The 22377-nt window shown below is 36.6% G+C and overlaps 1 protein-coding gene across 4 annotated transcripts in view; it reads left to right on the forward strand.

Moving 5' to 3' along the window:
* Positions 1-14724: 14724 nt before the first annotated feature.
* CHD9 (chromodomain helicase DNA binding protein 9) overlaps positions 14725-22377 on the forward strand; it is a 71743-nt gene continuing 64090 nt past the window's right edge. For 3 of the 4 annotated variants that reach the window (XM_033070008.1, XM_033070010.1, XM_033070009.1), the window contains exon 1: positions 14725-16222. In XM_033070008.1, the coding sequence (XP_032925899.1) occupies positions 14789-16222 (1434 nt within the window). In that variant the 5' untranslated portion in view covers positions 14725-14788. Of the gene's footprint in view, positions 16223-20774; positions 20822-22377 lie in introns of all 4 variants that reach the window. The other variant, XM_033070013.1, reaches the window with a different exon arrangement.

Genomic DNA, 22377 nt, shown 5'->3' on the forward strand with positions numbered 1-22377 from the left:
CACGGCGCTCAGGGGTGGCCGGAGGTGGGGGTGAAGTTTGAGGGGAGGAACTGGGCCTTCCCGGGGTCGCGGGGTGGGGGAGAGCCTGAACGTCCTGCTGTCTTACAGGTAAGAAGATGGCAGGGCGAAGGGAAGAGGGCTGGTCTCCTTAGGGAAGTCAGAGAAAAAGGCTGCATGTCCCTCTCCCCCGCCGAGGAGGTGGCAGTGGGAGAAAAGGGTTGGGTGGAGGAAGGCAGGGAGGGTAAGAATGTCCCCGGCCACCTTGTGTCGTTTAGGAAGGGAGTGAGAGGCAGGGAAGGGATGCAGAGCCTCCCAGGCAGAACAGTGGGCATGGCAGACCTGGCTTCTCACCATCAAGATAATAGAGGTGGGTAGAGGGAGGAATTAAAATAATTTTCCAGGGCAAGAGAAGCAGTAAGAAAAAGAGGAGCTGAGTTGGCAGCCTGCTGGGTTGGATTGACCACAGGATGATCGTGGGAGCAGGGGAAAGGAAGGTGACAGGGGAGGGTTGACACTGGGTAAGGTGTGTCTGGGAGGGATGGAGATGGGCATGCAGCCTGCTGGGCTGCGAGATTTCTGGGCTGAGGAGAGCCGGTGCTGCATGGCCACAGGTTCCCACTGCATGGGTGGAGACTTAAAAGGGAATTTGGCTGTCAAAGTGCAGGGTGAGAATTTATAGGCTGGCGTTTCCAGGTAGGGGCTGCAAGCTGACCTCCTCCAGGGATGACAAGGAGAGGATTTTGAGGCCAGCTCGGGGCTGTTGGTAGATGGCACTGGGTGGCTAGGTGGCATGCATCTTTATTCTAGTGGAGAAATTATCACATTTCCCACTGAGGCTTACCACACTGAAAGGTTAAAACCTCTTCATTCCTTCTTTACACGCAAATTTCAGGGATAAAAAACAGGTGGAAAGGATTCTGAAATCTCTCCTTTTGGCTAGGTGGCTTTGACAACAAGGTTAATGCACACATTTTCAGTTTGTAAGAAATCGTTTGCTCTCCTCACTGTTGTATCATAAGTGCCTTGCATCTTCAACAGCTGAGAACTTCCCTCAGTTCATGAAAGCCATTAAACTTCATCAGGATGGGAAAATATGTCTCTGTTATGTAGAAGAGAACTGAACACCAGTGTTACAATCCGTGTTCATGGGGGACAAAGTAACAATTTATATGACAGGATAGGGTTTCTAGGTCTGTTGTGTATTTTTTCAGACTTTAAGAAGTAGCCTTAAAAAGTAACCCCTCCTCTCTCATCAGAACTAGGCTCCTCCTGAGAGCTCACTTGCAACTGTTTTTAAACCTGGATCATTCGACAGCATCAAGTTCCCAGTTGGCAGGTGTGAGGCAAAAATAATTATTTCACCTTGTTTTACATATAATTATTTGTGTGCACTTATACATATGTTTATAATTTATGGCAGAATATTAATATTCAGTAATTTTTGAGCAAAATCTGAATTTTTATCCTGTCTCTGAATTTTAATTTGTTGTTGCACAGATCAACTTTTTGTTAGTTTCACAATAAAATCAATAATTACTCCTATCTTAGACTTTGTGAACTGTTAAAGAAAGAGTAGAAATTAGGAGCTTCAACACCTTATACCTGTAACTAATAATGACTTTTTCATTCTTCGTGCTTCTGTCAGATGAGGCTTCCAAAGTGCCATGGACTTCAATGCCCAGATGGTGTAAACAAAAGAGCAAAATTTAATATACATGTTTTTGAATGTTAACCAGTTCAGGGATCAGTGTGCCAGGCGATCACATGGAGAAGTTGCTGGGAAGCAAGGTAGGATGTGAACTTCAGGTACCAACAGCTCTGTGCTTAAGGGCCATTGTGGAGTCTCTAACCTTAAAGGAGCTTTATTTCTTTCCCTGTTAGTAAGTAAGCTGCATCAATTTACTTTGCATTTATAAGGTGACAAGGGCAGGCACCTAAGTAGTTACGGTGTATCTGTGCTGGTTTACTTTGTGCTAACTTGCTTATTTGTATTTAACCAAATTGTTCTATTTATACAACTTTATGCTGCTTGTCATGGTGAAGCTGTACTAATTTGTGCCACTCAGAGTAAGGCTATCATTTTTACTGTAAAGAGAAATGGAATTTGAAGTTTTAGAGTTCTTCCAAGAATTTTGAGGAGTCTCAGCACCTTCTCATTTCACATGAGCTGCTTGTGCTAAATGCTCCTGAAGATTAGACCAAGAATTCAGTTATGCAAAAATGTTGATGAAAGCTGAGTGTGGCTTTTAAAAAGTATTCTTAGTGGTGTTATCTAAAAGATACACGACATGAACCACTACCGAGAGACTACAGAGACCCCAAACCAGACAATTTTCATTGTTTCCTTTTTTGAGTGAGATAAGTTAATGATGCAGACAGATTATACCCAAAAGATTGATGAGCTGCTTTAAAATTGCCATTTTTTGAAACCTGCGAAGTGAGTAGATGCACATTTGTTCTCACTTGGTTTATAGGGTTAGTTTTAAGGGTTTTTTAAAATGTATCTTAAATTAAAAAGATTCCCTGTGTTTATGGTATATGTATCCTCCAGACACTTCAAAAGTACAGCTAAGCTGGACAATTACACATTTTATGGGTTCAGATTCCTTACAGTGCATTTATTTTCTTCTGTTTCAGTCTTATAGAAAGAAGTGCCCAAATACCTGCATAATTGTATTTCTTTGATAATTTTCATTTAGCAATTTAGGATGGAGTCAAATGGCATATTCTATTCATCACTGGATTGCAGTATTCTTACTGTAATATTCTTTCTTTCTTGGTACTTGTGTTTATAAATCATCCAGGTGAAACATTTCTGTGTTTAACTGAAGTCTAGTAGCCCATCACACCCAGATTCTTTCCTAAGCCTAGTTTTTTCAATACTTTATATTCTTCCACCAACCTATCTAGAGTTGTCTTTTTAATGGTCTTGGCTCTATCAAACCATGGAGCTGTGAGCTTAATGAAGACTTTACATCTTACTTACTTGGGCTCCCATTCTATTTCCCAGTGCTCTTCCTGTAGTCAGAAGTGGGGCCTCAGGAATGTGGGGTATCCGAGTACACAGGAATGGATGATGGAGAAACCAGCTCTTTACTTATTCAAACCTTCAAGATTTGATAGTTAACATTATTATACTGTTGAAGTATTCTCTTTCTCCTTCAGCAAAAGAAATTGTCATACTATGAATTGATTATTTTGCTGATGATGCAGCAACTGAAAAGTATTTGTAACTTTTGCTTTGGCTGAAGGAGCAGCAAGATTTCCATATTTAATCTGACGAGTTCATAAATGTGAGAGTGAGCTGAACACACAACTTTGTTATCTACAGTAGTGCAGGGAGGAGAGATCGTTTTTAAGCAGTATTTTTTTCTACAAGTGTTACAAGAAAAAAGTATAACATGATTTACAATGACTATGTTTTTGAATAACTGCAGTGTTGAAAACTTGCAGAAGACCAATTCTAAATATTTTTTAACAGTGTGGGTAATGAAGATTTATCCTGACTTCAGAAACATTGAAGGAGTACTTTGAAAATGTGTATGTAATAGAATTCAGGAGTATACTCTGCTACCTCTTAGAGTGAGCTTTATGATCAAGTAAAAGGATACTTTTGGAAGCACCTTGGATCCAAGTTCCACTTTCAGTGCTGACTTTACATTACATGAACTTTCTAAGCTGCAAGAAAAATGTTAATTTTTCAAGGTAGGAAGCATTTTTAAGAAGTCTGAATTCAGCAGAAATTCATAGTAAAGATATGGCATCTGTCAGTGAGCAGATGTGTTGAAGTGTTCAACTTCATTCATACAGCTTATCCAGGCACTGCCAAATATTAATGTCTTTAGGCTGGCAGTGTACATGTGTCTTTCTCTTTATGAGTAATATATTTTTATTTTAATCCTAAATCAACAGTTAGAATTTGCAGGAAGATGGAAAAATGTTACCATCCTTTTTCTGGAGACAAATTGTAATTTTGACTTTGTTCCTTATCTTAGTCATATTAGAAAATGTAACTGGTTACCAAATTGTTTCCATCTGCAGTGTTTTCTTGGGCACTTTTCCTTGTACCACGTGAGCAGTATTAAAAGGTTTGTTTGCTCTTTTATGTTGGTCACTAAAATTCAGGAATTCCTCCAAAATCTGGTCTGTAAATGGCTTTTGAAGAGAAATGGTTTTATTACATTTGATACTTAACACCCTAGTGAAGAAACTTTTTTAGCTTCAGAAAGACTTCATTTGTGTAATGCCATGAAAGTCAGCCCATCTGATATTCCATATGTTATTGGAAATCCGAGAATTCAGTACAAAATATTTGTGTTTTCAAATACCCTGTAGTAAAGCTACTGTAGTTATGGCTTCCACCTACACGAAAAACAGTGTTAGGCAAGACAATGGGCTTGAGGAGTCCTTGTAATATGATGTTGCTGGTTTCAGCATGTAGTTCTTCAAAATCTTTTTTGCTGTTTTTTCAGAAACTAAACCTAAATTTAGCTTCAGAGATGGGTTTTTAGGTAAGGTTGCTAAGAACTAATTCATAAATACTCCTGACAAAGAGATGAGTATTGTCCCATTTAACTGGGGAAGTTTTTAAAAAGTCCATTTTGACTGTCAGACTTGTGACAGAGTATTGATGTCACAGTAAAAGTTGTCTAGAGTCTCTATCTGTTGATGCAGATGAATTCAGGAACATGTTCTGGCTATCCTGGAAACAGTGAGACAAGATGAGAAATGATATTTTGCTTGAGTTGTTAGTTTTAATTTATTTCCTAATCAATTAAAACTAATTTAAGAACAGTATACTGAATAAATTATGAACTCAGAATGTCTTGCTTAACATGTGCCTGGGAGGAACTCTTTTAAGAAACTTTCATATCAAATCTCCTTAGAAATAATTAAAACCCCCAAAAACAAAACAACAGAAAACTTGTATGCAGCCTCCCTCTGAAAGGGGCAGACCTGTGATACAGATGAAACTCCTTATGCCAGTAAATGTTGTGTCGAGTGGGATGTCTGAACCTGTTTTGTTCAGTAAAGTACTGGCATATCCTCATCTGGCAGTGTCAAGACTTGAAATTGTGCTCTTTTTTTTCCCCAATGCAGACTTCTGTCAATGTCAAGCCTCCACAGCTGTCTGTACTCATCAGTCAGGATCCATAGGCATCTGTAAAACAGGCACAACCCTTTTGCATTGCTCTTCATTGGTACTTCCAGGTTATAAACTTGCAGTAGTTCACAAAGATGGTTATCACGGTAGAACATGAGAATTATTGGAAGATGTTGTATTATCAGATTGAGATTTGAAAGAGGGCTGTGCTATGAAGGCTTCTGTCTCTGATGTTTTGAAATGAAATCTTGGTTTAGGCCACATGTGAAATTTTTTTTTTTTAATTTTTAATGCAAGTGTTTCTCTAAATCTTAAAATGACCTATATGTTCCTGAGGAAAAATATCAGAATTCAGAAACATATTTTGTAGGTCTAATTCAAGGTGTAATGCTGAAATTGATGACAAAACAATAGAAAGCCTGTAATGTTTACATCTGAAATCTCAGCAGCACCATAGGATTGTCTTTTTAAACTTACAAGGAAGTTCATATAACTCTTTCTAGTGATCAGAAGTAAACTGCAACCTATAAATACATTACACTGAGTATGTTACTGTCTTTTGACAACAAAATTTCCAAAAAAGACATTTGTTTTGTATAAATACACTAAAAAGAAAAAAAGTTGGGTGTAGTGGTATTCAAACGTGAAGAACACAACATGGGAAGTTTTTGTAATCTCTATTAGAAATAGAAGAAAATCACTGAAGTCCTGAAATTTATGAAAATCTCCATAGATACACTTTAAAGAAAAAAAAATGCAATATTTTAAGAGCAGTATCGGTTACTAATATGGATTCCTTCGGTAGTCTGGTGGCCAAATGCATTACACTCTTAACAGCTATTTTCACTAAAATAAACTGAGTGGGGGGTAACTTTGTTTTTTGCAATAAGGTATTCCAAACATCTGATATCTTTCTAGATTTCTATCAATGGCAGCAGATTAATATGTTGTCATTCTCTGTATTATTATTGTGCCTTTGTTGCAATTAATGTCCATAAGATATAAATGACAAAATACAAGGTATATATACACTTCTGCCGTTTTAATGCAAAGTCTAATGAGTTTGTTAAATAAAGAAGAGGAAGGGTTAAAACTAACTTGGGAGACTGAAACAGCAGATGCACACCTACACATTTTGTTCTGCAGGCGTGCTTTGAGGGCAATAACCTTTGGCAGAAAGGTGAAGAAGGTAGTTGAAAATAATGTCTTCAACTGGTACTGATAACCAAGACTGAAGAGATAAAAGCACACAAAACTAAACTGTTTCATTAAAATTTACATTATGTTTTGAAAAATAGAAATTTGGGTAGCTATTCTCAACTAATTGAAATGAATCATTTGTTTCCTGTTAGAAAATGCATATAGAAATCTGTGGTTTAGTGTCCAAAATAAGAATCTCAGACTCACAGAATGGGTGAGGTTGGAAGGGAGCACAGCGGGATCATCTGGTCCAAGCTCCCTGCTCAGGCAGGGCCATCCCAGAGCACAGGGCACAGCGCTGTGTCCAGGCACTTGTGGAACATCCCCAGCGAGGGAGGCTCCCCAGCCTCTGGCCTGGCTGTTCAGTGCTCCTTGCTCATGGCCAGGTGCAGCTTCCTGGGCATCATTCCTGCCCTTCCTCCTGTGCCAGTGCTGGGCACCAGGAGCACAGCCTGGTCCCTGCTCTGACACCTCCTGCAGATATTTAGAGAAATAGTCAAAATACTGTTGTTCATGGTTTTGTTTGTTTGTTTTAGTAAGAGTAATGCTTTAGAAATCCATCAAGAATTTCACCAAGGAAGGAAATCATGTGCATTTAGGGAAATGACTATTTTCAGTATCTTATGAAGAAACTATATTAGTTGGACAGTGAAATATTTTTTTTTTTAAACTTTCTAAGATAGTTCAGTATGGATCTAGGCATGCTTAAAACAAATGTAGTTCTGGTTCTATTTAATAAAATGTAACTTTTATTGTATATCAGTTAATTTTACCAATTTAAGTTTTAAGAGCAAGCATTAAGACTTTCTCCCAAAGAAAAGATCTTTACAGAATAATTTTTTAACATATCACCCCTAACAGATACATATATATGTGTATTTAAAAGTTCACATGCAATATAGCTTATGAGAACCTGTGGAGATAGATCCATTTTGGAGCTTATGGAAGCTCTACATTCCTTTTGTGTGGCTTTCTCTTTGGAACTTCATATAATCATTAGTGAATCTTCTGCTGTCAGAAGTATATTTTTGTATTCCACATTTAGAATAATGTATTGCAGACCTGGTGAATGTGTATCTAGTTATATATGGTTTTTTTTCTTCTTTTCAATGTAGGATTTTTCAAACTTTTAAGTATTCCAAAATTGTCTCCATATTGGACGCTGTTCAAGCAAGTGGACACTGTTCTAAAGAGTAAGAAAATTTTTTTTCTCTTTATTTTGAGGATTCAAGAACTATCTAGTTGAGGAAGGATATACAGCTGTATCCTTTTGGATAGCCAAGAACTTAAGTTAGCATTTGTCTTATATGGTAGTTACAGGTGAATTAGTTTTCTTTTTTTACTGTTGAACTCTTACAGGTAGAATTATTTAATTCTATTAATTAAATAGAATCAAATAGTAATTATTTGATTGCAAGTTTTCTTTGTTCAAATAATAAATTTTTGAATGCCTCTATTCTGTTAGAGTATATATTATAAAATCATTATGCTTTATTTAGCCAACAAAAAACTTTTAAATAAGCAGAGGTTGAGAACCAAAAGAAAAAAAAGTTGCATAGGACCTGACAGTTAAATAATTTCAAACTCTTTTCTAATATGTGGATGTGAAGAGGACTTGTGCATGGCAGAATCTCCATTTGTATGATGGGATTTTCAGTGTAGAAAAAGAGAACATCTAGAGCAAATTTTCTGTCTGTTTTGATACAAAATTAGTATCAGTTCACATAAATGGTAAACAAAGATAAAGGTAATTTAGCAACTTTCCTCTAGGTATGTGTTGGGTACATGGTTATCACATATGAATTTTAGAAAAATACCTCTCTGCATTAAGTGTCCCTATTATTGCAGAGCAGAGACATTTTAGTTTGGCCACCTTGGGAAAAGTCTTGGGAAGTTACTGAGTAATAGGAGGGTAAATGTAGCAATTTATGTACCAAATTAGAATCAGATATTTATTTTTTTTTTCCTGGAACATTGCAGGATTTGGTAGCTAATATAACCAATTTATATCTTTCACATATGTTACAGTATTATTTAAAAGATGTAGAGAGAGGAAATAATTGTGTTAAAATCTGCTTCTCAATGCAGTAATATATACTATTTTATCTTCTAACAAAGTTTAAAGTTTGTTTTGCATTAATAGTTCTGAAAAAGTGTTTATGGGTTTAGCATCACGAAACTGTATTTAGGAAGAGAGGAATCTTTGTATTGGAATTGGAGAATGTTGGGTGCTGTGGACACAATATAATCATATTTTTGAAATGGAAAAACACACTGATGTGGGATATCAGTTCATATACAAACTTTCTGTCGTTCAATGTTAGAGGGTAGTTTTGTGTGCTTTGAGGCTTTAACACAGTGACCCTAGAACCCCCTCATGCACATTTTCCTTTACACTTTGTAATGTTTTGAAGCTCTTTCAGATTAAAAGAGAACCTCTTGAAATTGAGCTCCTCTACTACTGCCAAGACAAGAACAGGATAAAACTGTCATGCAGGTATTCTCTGCCCAAAAGGCAGTGTCACTTCCCATTGAAGTCCACTGTCAGTGTGGAACAGCTCACTGCTGTTAAAAGACATGTACAGGGCTTCTCAGACTGACAGGTTTAAAACCTAACTTCAAACTTTTTTTTGCTGTTTTTGGTTTTGAGTACTTAAATCCTGTCTTAAAGTTAGCCTAAACCTTTTGGTATTGTGGCACGAGCTACTCTTCATCCTAAGGGGTTGGTAGACTTGGGTAATTTTTAGTAGTCCTACAAAATTAGTATATTACTATTTACCAGACACAAAATCATAACTTCTAGTGATTGTGTGTTAATTCTGGTGTCCTTGGTTTTATGGTATCTAGCCTGGAGTTTGAGTTTCAGGTACATTCCTCAAATTGGTTATTGTGTGACTTGTTTCACATGCTTAATTTTCAGGTCTCTGATGATGAAGTATCCATCTGGATTTAAAACACATCTCTGAGCTTCTTAATTCTTCATTAAAGAGATGTGTTCTATATTCATGGGTAAGAATATTTTTATTTTGATTTGGGCCATTTTCTTAATTGTCTTGTGATATATTTTCAATATAGAAGATTTCAACAACTTACTTTTGTCTTAAAGGTTTGTCAGGAACTTTTACAGTATAGGGTTCATTAGGTGCCTGTGCTAGCTCTTAATTTTGACCCAAGCTAATAACTAAACTTTGAAATGCATAGGTCTAAATATTAATGCGCTAATTAAATCACTAACTCTTATTATTACATACAGAGAAACAGTGGTATGTAGTCAAAGTATTTATAAATTGGCCTGTGATTTGAGAATAATTTTCTGATATATACAGTTTTATGGGCTTTAACTGTGCATCTTGCCATACATCTTTTAAATTTGGAGTTCTGGAAAGAAAATGATTCAAACTTGGAATGCAACCAAAGCAAAGGGTCTGAATTTTGTGCAATCAAAACAAACAACACCACTTCTTCTCAATAACATAAACCTTACTTAGTCTGAAGAAACTTTGTGGTATTACACACACCTGCACTTCAAAACAATAGGGGAAAAAAAACAACTGCAAAAGACTCCATAGAAAATATGATTTTTTTCAAAAAGCATCTGCTATTTTTAATATTTGTAGGTCTCTGAAGAAAACAGCTAAGTTTAAGCTATGTTTATTTCATACATTACAGAATTTGCTATTATTTCTTCTCTCCTTATATTAAGTATAGCTTGCTGAAACAGAATTTTGAGGCTTCATAAATTTATCTTGAGTTAAAAATTAATGTTAACATTAATTTCTTAATGAAGTATAGTAAGTAGCCTAAGCATTGCTGTGGGGCTTTTTGATACCATGTTGTTTTATACAGAGTTCTGTGATTTACTTTCTCTTTGGGCTGGTTTTGCTTAAGCAAAGCTGTTCTCATTAAGGAAGTTGTCCCAGTAAAGGCAGACATGGTTGAGAATGGTAGAAATTTGCCTTCAGTTGCATTGGAAGATGGACTTTCTTGCCCAGTAAAATGTTGTTTGTATTGTAGGCTGCCTTTAAATTATACGACCAACCTTAACAAGTAGATAGCTACTGATGTCATTTTTCTTTTCTTATTTACGTTTGTTATATTTGTTTCCCAGAGGCTACCTGGAGGAGAGGTGGAGGAAGGGAGTTCGTGCATGTCTGGGGAGTAGAGGAAGGGAAACAGTTACATGGGGTGTTTGGTGCAAGCAGGATCAGTGTAGGTATGGTAACAGACTGCTGTGATTAGTTTGACAAGCATACACAAGCCAGTGTGCTCCAGTTCTTTGCTCTTACTTGGAGCTGGAACTACAGCCATGGACTGGAACTCAGTTCTGAGAATTTAGTTCAAGCTCATATGTTTAAAATCTTCATAATCTTCAAATTAAAATTTAAGGTACTTGAGTGATCTTTTGAGTGTTTAGCACAATGTCTGTGAACTCTGTAGCAAAAGAAGAATTCTAAATAAAACCAATATTTTGAGAGTATGATTTTACTAAAGGGATGGCTCATTACTCAAAAATAAGTTGAAATGCATACCAGTGAAAAGTTATTTTAATCTAAAATAATGCGTATGTATATATACAATTGGATGTATGGGTTTTTATTTGGGCTACCAAGCAAGTTTTGTCCAAATTTTAGTGATAACAATAAGAAAATACATCTTTTCAATCCATATTTCACTACAGATACCATGTACTCTAGTACAAAAAGTCCTTTCTGTTAGGTAATAAATAGTTTGTATCTACCAAATGTTCTTCTATGTTACTGGGATTTTGAGGAAACGATGTCCCTCTGTGCCTTTTAAATTTAACATGCACATTGATCTTTAAATCTATGATAGAATATCATTATATTGGTGCATCAGCAGGAAGTAACTTCTGTGTTATTGAATTAACTCAGCTTTTTGAAGTTGTCAGATTTTAACTAAAGCTTTTGTCAAGTAATGATAGTGTAATTGTCTTTTAATATTGGGAAGGGAATCTTTAATTTCAAAATATTGTGCAGAAGTGATCAGGTTTTTTTGAGTTGTCTGGGTTTTAGCATGCACCTCTTTTGACACAGTATTCCATGTGCTAATAGATGGGCAAATCACAGCAAGCCACAAAGCTGTCATGTTGTTGCATGTTACATAGAATTTAGCAAATACAGTGATTTTTTTCAGTCTCTAGCAGACTTCTTGTTTTTTATGCCTGTTTGCATTGCTTCCCTAAAAAATCCCCAAAACTAAACCCTTTGCAAGCATATAATGTAGAACTCTTCCCTATGACTGTGTCCTTTTCCCATAGTCTGGATTTCTGTTGTCATGCTTTTATGACTTGTTTTAATTCCTCGTGAATGCTGACTTGTCCGTAGCTTCTCTCTGAGATGGCTTCTGTTAATTTTCTGAATAGCCATGGTTTCAACTTCTTTTGAGAAAAATGGCCACCAAAGTCACTGATTTATCTTTGGTACTGTCACACATCAGTCATGTGAAGCAGTGCTGCCTCATGTATCAGAGTTTGAAAGTGTGGATATCATGGTAATGTGCTCAAGCTCCACCTGATTTACTTGCTTATAACTAGAGTAGCTTGTTTTCCATTGTCACTTCAGCAAAAGTAGTTGAAATTCCATGAAATGAATATAGAATGAAATAAAACACATCAGAATTTTTTATTATATTCCTTTTACTGCTACACCCACTTTATTTTTTCAGAGTGAAATTTAATATCTGTTCCCTTATGTTTTTGTAAGAGTTCAGTTTTTTGATGTATTCTGTGAGATAGATCTTGTTTTCCTTTTCTTCTGGTACAAGGCAGACATGAAGTTTCCTTGAAGACTATGGATAAAACTACTTCCCTGGGCAAAACCCAAATTCTCTTTGTGACAGGCTTGTGTTAAGGCTATCTATAGTGGTATTCTTTCCAAAAGAGATTTGGGTGGTTGGTTGGTGGGGTTATTTTGGGATTTATTTTGTCACATCACAATCTCTACTTTACATAGAAGCTTTCTTCATAATAAATTTATGTTAGTCTAATTAAATGGGAGAGGTTTCTTGTGTATCTAGCCTTCAGTTTTCTCAGTTTGGAAATTCATTTGTGCTATCAAACTTGCTTAGATCCTTGAAGCAAAGCTGGCATCTTCAGGTTGTATTTTCTATTTACACCTGCTAAGATTTATTTGTGTTATTAAAACCTTTGATTTTTTAAAAGGACAGTTCATACTATTTGTTCATTATCTCCTATTTTGTTTCCCTTATACTGAAAGGAAGTAGGAAAAATGAAGATGGAAACTGTTTCTTGGTTTTTGAGCCAAGAAGTAAATTTCTGTGAGACCAGCCTCTGAGTGTGCTGCAGTAATTCCAGTTGTTCTGCAAGCTTTTCTGTCCATACTGTAAAGGGGAACAGTCAGTAAAACATGGAGCTATTGTATGGTGTATGTGGCTTTTAATACAGGGTTCTTTTAGTCCTGCTGAGTAGTTCTAGGCTTGTATAGTTAAGAGCATGTATACTAGTCAATGATTGTACATCCTTGGTATCTATATTGCTAAAGATGGAAGAAATATCTTTTTTGCTGTGTTTTTTCCAGTTAGCAAAAATTGATCAGACTCAGTGTGTAAACTTATCGATACAGGCTTCTAATTTGTGATTTTTATCAGTAGTCCTTGATATCCTGGAACATGACATTTTAACCATGGCTACCATAGTTTCCATCTTACTTGTCCTCAGGTGTGGTTTCTTGAATTACATTTATTCTGTGTCTATTATCTTTTTTTTCCTTGTACTTAATCTGAATTAGTTTTCTTCTGAGCTAAAATAACTGTCACCTGACTTACCTTCTGTGTTGAGATAAACTAGGATGAGATATCATTATATTAGCAATGTTATAACCCATGCCAGACCTTCTACCTGGATCCTGCTGTTTGTTTGTTTGTCATCTAGTGGAAGGTGTTGCATTCTGGGAAAGTCATCATTATGTTGCTTTTAATCATAAGCAGGCAACTTAATAAATGTTAGAAGATAATGAGGCCTAACTTACATTAATGCTTTCTTTATCTTGTGACTTTAGGAGACCCCAGCTTTAAGCAATAATTTGCGCATGTGCAATCTGGGATCCACAGCTCCTTTGCTGTGCTAAGATGTCATTTTCCTAAGCTTCTGTCATTTCTTTTTTGTCATGTTTGTTCTCCTCCTCACTGAAGCTCACATCAATCCATACCTGATCAGTGTCTCTCAGGATGATACAGGATCCATCTGTCCTTTTTCTGTACACACCAGAAGTCTCATATGCTCAAACCCTAAAGGAGGTTTGTGAGTTTAGGTCTGGTTTTATTCTGGCTATGGTCACACCACCCTCAGTGGTGTACGAGTATATGCAGAATGGGCTTTCATCAGCTTGCCAGGAAGTACTTTACAGGGTGCTCATTTCTGGAAGGATCCTATACTCATTTTTATTCTTAGGAAAATTCATTAATGAGGAATTGCAATTGAAAATGAGCTTTAATAGGAGGGTCAGGAATTAAAAATTGTGACTGATCCCCCCCCCTTTTTTTTTTCTTAATTAGACATATGTATTGACAGGATAAAGGAATTATTATTCCATGAAGGTGCTCATTTCAAGTGATTGCTTCCCTATTCTACAGGGTTACCAGTTATCTGGGGAGGTACATTATCACAGACACACATTTTCAGTCATTTCCCCTTCTGTTTGATTACACTATAAATGTGGGAGTTTTAGGCTAAAGTTAAATTAACCATACTTTTCAACTCTCCTTAAATCCCTCACTTCAAATCAATTAATTGGCGATCTCTCAGGGATACTATGAATAAATAGTTTCAAATGTTTCAAAACTAGGTACACAAACTCATTTGAGCCAAAGCTTGTTCTTTTTGTTTTCTTTGTATCATTGTATTCATTCTCTTGACTCCTTCTGAGAAGAGTCTGTTAAGTCTTAAGTTCAATAAACTACAGTTTCTCAGGAACTTACATCTTAAGTAGTATATGATTTCCTTGTTATAAACAAATTCTAATCCTGGAGCACTAAAACCCAATTCTGGTGCAATCTGGTAGTTTTAATGAATATGCCCAAGGAGAATCTAAAACTGTGCTTTGAGCAAATAAAACAAATGAAAGCATTATATTTAAAACATATTTTTATAAGGGACAAAAAAATCAAACCCTACACAGGGCATGGAGTATTAGTAAAAATAACTTGATTTGTGGTTTAGCTAAAGTTATGAGAAAGTATCAAACACTCATAAAAGTGTTGGGAAGGAAAAGGAAGGATGAGGAGAGTCATTAAATTATTTTTTTTCCTTTCCCCCCCCATCCCTCACTTCTCTCCCTCAGGATGCTTTAACACCTGAAGACGAATGTTTCATGAGGAGCACTAATGGCTGTTGGCATGCCTTGGATAAGGTGGTGACCGCTGGATGTCATTTGTTTCTGTTCACTGCGGAGAGACAAAATTGACTCCATTTGGAGTTGAGAGCAAAAGCAGAACAGACTTCTCAAGATGACTGATCCTATGATGGATTTTTTTGATGATGCCAATCTTTTTAGTGAGACCTTAGAAGGTTTGTCAGATGATGCCTTTGTTCAACCTGGACCTGTTTCACTTGTTGATGAATTGAATTTGGGTGCAGAATTTGAACCTTTGCACATAGACTCACTGAACCATGTGCAAGATGCTCAAAATCAACAAAAGATGAGTGAGTTTGATCAGCTGAATCAGTATGATTCACTGAAGCTTCACTCAGTAAATCAGTCTTTTAATAGCTCAGCTGACAATGTCTTATCACCACACTCTCAATTCAATTGTTCACCAGTTCATCCGCAAAACCAGTCCAATGGGATGTTTCCAGATGTGGCTGATGGTAGTCCTATGTGGGGTCATCAAACTGCCACAAGTGTTTCAAATCAAAATGGGTCCCCTTTTCACCAAGGACATTCTCAGTCTATGCAGCAAAACAAAAGCTTTGTAGCACACCATGACTTTGCCTTATTTCAGGCTAATGAACCACAGCATCAGTGTGCCTCCCTACCGCAGCAGAGCAGGAACAACACGGGGCAGGATGCTCTGAGTCAGCCAAAAGACTTCATGGAAGTTAACGTATCTACTTCCCTCAGAGTCAGTGTTAACCACCCACCTTCAGTTTCTAATCCATCGACTTCACAGCAGCCTCTGTCTGTTCAACAGTTTTCTCAAACTGCAAGTGCTTCAATACATTTTTGTGGGAATCAAGAAGGAAATTTTGATGGACAGTCCCCAACTATTACTCCATGTTCTGTCAGTAATAGTCAACAATTTTCATCTCCGTATTCCTACTCTAATAATCACATTTCTCCTACCAGCCTTCTTCAGCCTACAACAGCCCTTTCTACTAGCCAGCAGACACACTCTATCTCTGACTTCACTGGAAGCGATGCCTTTACATCTCAAACAGGGACCAAGCAAGAAACACCTGAGCACATGTTGAATCCTAACACACCTTTGAATTCAAGTACTTTTCAAATGTTGCATTCTGCGCATCCTCAGGGCAACTTTAGTAGTTCAAAACTCTCTCCTGTGAGTATTAATTTTCCAGCTTCTACTGGTTCTGCCTCTCAGATAAGCCATTTCACCGACCCTATTGAAAGCAACGGTTTTACATCTTTAGATGACAACTTACTTCATCAGGTGGAGACTCACAGTGAACCATTCACAGGACTTGACCCGGACGACCTCCTGCAGGAAGACCTTCTGCCACAGTTCGATGACTCTGCGTTTGTTCAGGATAGCACAAGCCATGTTCTAGAGCATGACCTGGAACACCACATAACCCCACAGCAAGTGACACCGCCATCCGAACTCGTCCGGGCCCCGTCTCAAAGTCAGATCCATCCTTGGCATTCTTCAGTTTCCAATCAGCACCTGCAAGGCAGAAGTCGTGCAGCCTTACAAGGACAGGTATGTAGGGGTTTGGGGAGTGGGGTTTGAACTGTCTGATTCACTTGATCAGGTGAAATGAATAATAATGAATGTTGCTCAAGTCAAAGCATGATAACTGAAGTCTGAGCTGTTATTTGACCCTGAAGAGGTCCAGTTTAGGAGTAAAAAAAACCAACTGATGCAGACATTGCTTTCTCCTGTTGTTTTTCTATCACTGCAGAAAGCAAGACTACATGATCTTATTCCGATAACAGGGTGTTGCTCCTTCTGCTGCTTGTGGTGCAGCAGACAAAATTTACTGGTTTATGATTTTGATGTGAATATAATGGCTTATTGTCTTGAAAAGTACTTAGAGAAACATGTTTTTAAGATCTTTGGTAAGGTTTGTGTGGCCGATTTCCTGCAAGAATTGCGGTGGTTATGTTGTTGCCCTGTTCTTTGCTTTGTGTCTATGTGCTCGTGCTCATTGCCTGAAAATACATACTTACTATTCTTGTTTATGATGTGATCAATAGTAAGAGAAAACATATAAAAAGCTGTGTGTATGTTGGACTTTGTTACTTCTAACTAAAAAAAAACCTCAGCAGTTGTTTTAGTAAGCATGCACATCTACTGCAAGTATTCAAGTACTCCATGAGAAGGACAAGATGACATAAAAATTGTTTTCTAATTTTCAATCTGTGCATTTCAAAATGGAAGCTACTCTGACATAAAACATATACATTTAAAGCAGATGGCTTTAAAAAGGTTTTAGTAACTGTTACTTCTGTATTCTTGCTACCAGTATTCTCTCTACCTGAGAGTAAAGAATACTGTCTTTCTGGAAGAAAAATATGGGGAAGGCAAGGAACTTAACTACTGACTTTTGCTTCTACTTAGTTTGTAGGACACAGGCCTGTGAAGGAGACAATGTAGTATTTTTCTTTTCCCCCCTGTTAATTTTGGATCATTAGCCTAGAAATAAGGGCTTAACACCCTTAATCTTTGGTCTTGGTTCAGTAGATTGTTTCTCCATTACAACTTCTGCTTATGTTTATGGAGCGTGTAATTGTCAATTCCTGCCAGTGAAACTTTTTCTGTAAATTGTGGTGTGATGTTAATGGAACATGGATATCCAGCAGTGCAGTTGAGATGACCTTGATTAACTGAACGATGCAATCTGTTGGTTTTGATAAACATTTTCTTTCTTTCCCCTTCCCTGCCTAAAAAAGCCAAAAAAGGGTGCACCCGAGTAGCCGCTCTTGTCAGAGATCTCTGTAGCCTGAAGACAGGGTGCAGCAGCTGGAAGGGGAAGGTGATCCTGTTGGAGTGTGTGTGTGCAGTCCTGCCCTGGGAGCAGCACCCTGTTCCCTGCCAGGCAGCGGCATGAGGAACAGGGAACAGGGCTGTGGAGGCTTTTGGGCTCCCTCAGCAAACTTGGGGTGAAGGGTGAAGAGGAAATGGATTCCAGGAAAAGTGGGGGTGGTGAGAAACCCAGGAATTAGTATCATTTTTGAGAAGCATGTGGGATATAAGCCTGGCAATGAAAAGCAGGTCTAATAAAACTTTCTGGTGCTGTTACTTTTGTGTTGTATTTGTCAGTCTTTTCAGACTTGCTTCGATCTCACTGACAACAGTTTTAGCACTTTGCTTTGTAACAAGGAATAGAGGGAAAGTTCTGAGATCTGTAGGGAGCCTTTAAAGTTTAGGGGTTTGGTTTTGTTTTCATTGCGGTGTAAAAACAAAGCAACTTCACAGTATTTAAAATTGTAATGTTTTTCCTCTTTGAAATGAAACAGCCAGAAACCAGATAGTTATAAAACTGCTTGGTTTGGTTTTTATTATTTTGGGGTATGCAATAAATTGTATAAATTGGATTCTGACCTTGAGTTTATCTGGTCAGACAGATATTCAATGTTTCCTTCAGAAACTAGTTGTGAACTGGTAGCTGTCAAACTGTTGAGGAATGTACAGATGGGGGATTGACAGAAGCAAACAATGTAGAAACCTCTTTAAATCAGTGGAGTATGCAGTATGAATAGTAATGGAAAAGTATGGCAATTACTGAAGTGTTTCAGATCTGTCTTTTGACTGACTAGAGTTCTAAGAGGGGCTTTAGTTGTAATTCTCACTTCTATTCTTTGATCTGTTTTTAGAATTTCAAGTTCAAGATGAGTTGGTTCTGTTAGAGCTTTTTACAAATGTGTGCAGTTTAACCAGGGAGGAAAATGTAGGGTAAAGGGGGAAGGAGTTTTGATCTTTCTGAAACTGGTTGGCTTTAGGTAGGAGTGAGTTGGAAAAGGATTTTGACAAGTTTCATATGTAGTAGTTAAGATGTTTTTCATACTGGTTTTAGTACATATTGAGGAAACAATTACTAGTGAATTTAAGGTTTTTTTTCAGAAATAATAACTTTATTTTATGAAATAGTTAATGAGCCGTTGGTATTGGAACAGACCCGATATTAGACTACCAAAGATCTTTAACTGTAGTTAGAGTGAGGTTATTTAAATTAAGGAAGAACATTAAGTGCTTGTTTCAGTATTTGAGAGCAGGCATACTCTCATAACATTTTTACTTGTATGGTTATTCTTTTGATGGAAATTAATTTAAAAATTAATACAATCTGGTGTAATAATGCTGGAGAATTAAAAAGACTGTCTTATGGTGCTAATACGCTTTCTGCTGTAATTAGATCAGAATTGTAAATAAATTGCATCCCTAATTTTACATCATGCATTTTTCATCAGAATAAGTTTGAGAACAGCAAGTAAAATGGAGAAATGCTGAAAACTCCTGTAACCTTAGCTTTGACTAATACAAGATTTCTGATCCTTTAACTCCACTTAAAACTGTTTGAGTTTGCTAAGGCTAAATAATCTAATCACTTTTCAGAAGGATAAAAAAAGGCTTCAACATTGTTTTACATCTTTAGAAGAGAAAGGAAGTTGAAAAGATAATGTGAAGTATAAACTGTTGGAAAAATAACATGAAGTATAAACTTCTGGAAAGATAATCTTTAGTATAAACTGTCCTCAGAGAAGATTACAGCTGTCTCACTGTGTAAGTTATTTTGTAAGAAGTGTTCTAATGTCTTCTGGCTGCACACATGAAAGCAGAGGAATTGAGATTAAAAATAGTATTAAAATGAAAAATATACTGATGAAAAAGAATATTTCATTAATAATTAAGTGCTCTAGAACGAGGTAGTAGTCTTAGTTCTTAAATCATGTAATTAATTTTTTTCCTTTTTGTGACCAGAAGTTTGGCACCTAACTTGATAATTCAGTGTATTTATGAATTTGTGTCAAAATTGACTTGAAACATGCAACTGTTTTTATGCCTGCAAGCCTGAGCTGTCCTACTACTCCTTTTATAGAAATAGATGACACTAATTTTTTTGAAAGAATTTGTCTCGCCCTTGTTGAAAGTTTAGCAAAGTCTGAACCTTGTAGATGATTGCTTGAATGGTGTTGTACCCCAGGACATCTGTATCTATCAGTGGCATAACTTCATATATCAGCTTATCATCAGAGAGAGAATTAACTCTCACCAGATCTGAGCCCAGATTTATGTCCTGCTGAGACATCCTGAATTGTGACAGGCTGTTCATGTCTGACTGTGGTATCAGATGGCACTTCTCTAACAATTCTAAATTCATTGTAGACATGTATGCCTTGGATTACTCCACTTGTAAAACTCTTATCCTGCTATTGGTTGCTGTTCTACTTGTATATACAATCGTGGACTGTGAAGTTTTTATGAGAAAAACACACAGCAAGCAGTGATGTGCTTTCTTGGCTAACTGCAAGACCTAAGACCAGACAGCTATTTGATTATTAGCAGTTATGGAGGATGTATAAAAATGAAGGATATAGGATTTGTGTGTGTCTATATATATATACACACACTATATTGTATAGACACAGTATAGTATTTGAGTGCATTTCTTATATTCTGTATGTTTTAATTTTAAATAAGCCTGAACAAGGAATATTTTAAATTAAGGAATTTTTCATACTACATAGAACTTTTTTTGTTCATACTGGCTATTTTGCATTGTAAGTTTATAGGTTATGGCTCCTAAGTGTTGGTGCAATACAAAATTTTTAAATTATGGTGTTGCTATATGCTTGGGGCTTGGGAAGCAGTGCAATATTCAGTGAGACTGAGCATAACAAAATACACATCTCAAAATCTGTCCTACTTTGCATCATCTCACATCTTTGCATCAAGTCAAAATTTGACTTGATCATTTTGGGAGTCTTTTCCAACCTTAACGATTCTATGTCTGGAAATCTAGATGTCTGTTCCAGTATGTATTTGAGTTAATTACAAATCATACCTTGTAATTTTGATATGCAAAAAACCTCCAAACCCCTAACATGGATTATTCTTCCTAAAGTGATGAATACACCTCCATACATCCACTGTATTTATATTGTTCCTTTAATTAGGGTAAATTTTAAGGGTGACATCATATTACCAAATGTAAATCTTTGTCTGAAGTTTATTTTTAAGCATTTCTACAAGTTGTATGCACTGGATTTAGTTTACTGTGCCTCAAGAACATTTTTGACCTTCCTCATAGGAACTTCAATCCAGTACCACAGTGAGGCAGCAGAATTCCCAACTCCTAACACATTTATCATCTATGCTGAAGTAATGAAAACAATCCCTCCACTGATCACCTTTGTGCAATATTTTGCAGTTTTTTTGCTTTATTTCAGTGATTTGAGAAAGACCTGCCCAAAGAGGTGAGTTTCACCATGGCAAAGCTGTGTCAAATGCCCAGAGTTAATGAGAAGAGTAGGGCAGCATCTCTGAGCCTAAGTAATGCAGTTCCTGGAATAAAGCTCTAAATTATAGCTGTATATAATGTTTTCATTATTAATCTATGGCTTTTTGCCAATAACATGTTAATCATTGAAAGAGCAATGTTTTGATAGCTTTATATATACTTGAATGCATATGAAACACTTGCTTTTGTATATATGTCTTATATAAAGCTTTTATACATTTTATTTTCAAAATTGCCAGTTGCATAGGTTGGGGAAAGAAAGTACATGTTTGTGAGATAAATTTGTAACACACTGATGAGTATAATTTTTATTTTCTCCATTTTAATTTTCCCTGTTTTGGCTTTCAAAATAAAGCTGTGTAGTAAGGGCAAGACAAAAATTGCTGGGCTTTTCAGAACAGTGAAAATGTGCCAGAGTATCTGTTTCACAGTTTTAAAAGCTGTGAGTTTGCTAGTGATTTCTGTTGAGTAGAATTTTTTTTTTTTTCACAATTGTTTGGATCTTCTTGCTATCATGAATGCTTTTCTTAAACCTTTCTTGAGAACGTCTCTCTCAACCTTCATCACTTATCAAATAATTAGGCTGTCCAATTCTTTGTGTATGTTTCCTCTTTAAAATCAAGCACTTGCTGTTTTAATGATTGTCATACTATAATAGTATATCTTTTTTCCTGAGATAATTGCACACTCATTAAATAACTACTATAATTGTCTTTGAAATGTGCCAAAAGAGAAGCATTTCTGTAAAAGGTAGTTAACAGATGGCAGGCCCAGGAACAAAGCTTCTGGCTGGGTCAAGTTACAGGAGTAAAATAGCAAGGTGAGACTAGTTGATAAAAATAAGTTAAATTTGTATTATTTTTTAATGATAACACAGGGTAAGTGTGGTTGAATATTCTAAATAACTATTTGGAAATAGATGTCTTGTTGACACTGAAAAACTATAAAGCAATTCATTAATGTGAGAGTACTGATATAATTGTGCAATTATAGTTTCTGGAAGAAGTGATACCTAATTACAGAGAAAAGAGAAAACAAAAATCCATGTTAAATTGTCTTCTAAAGACAGCAGCCTATTCTATAGGCTGTTAAAGCTGTAGTTCCATGTATATCTAAACTATAATAAATTATGGGAGGAAAAAACTCCTTTCACTTTGTCTTGTGTCAGTGCAATGTTTGGGCTATGAACTGATCTGGGACACTCCTTCAGGTACAGAGAACCTGCACTTTAGTTGTCAAGGATGTTTTTCCAGAATACAGGTTGCTGGTTTAGGTCTCTCAGTTGCACAGGATCACGTTCTGTGGAGAGAAGCTTGTCAAAGCACTCAAATACCTGAAGGTATCGAGAGCATGGGGCCAGGCTCATTCCAGTGGTGCCCAGTGACAGGACAAG

The sequence above is a fragment of the Catharus ustulatus genome, chromosome 11, assembly GCF_009819885.2.
Source record: "Catharus ustulatus isolate bCatUst1 chromosome 11, bCatUst1.pri.v2, whole genome shotgun sequence".
NCBI lineage: Eukaryota > Metazoa > Chordata > Aves > Passeriformes > Turdidae > Catharus > Catharus ustulatus.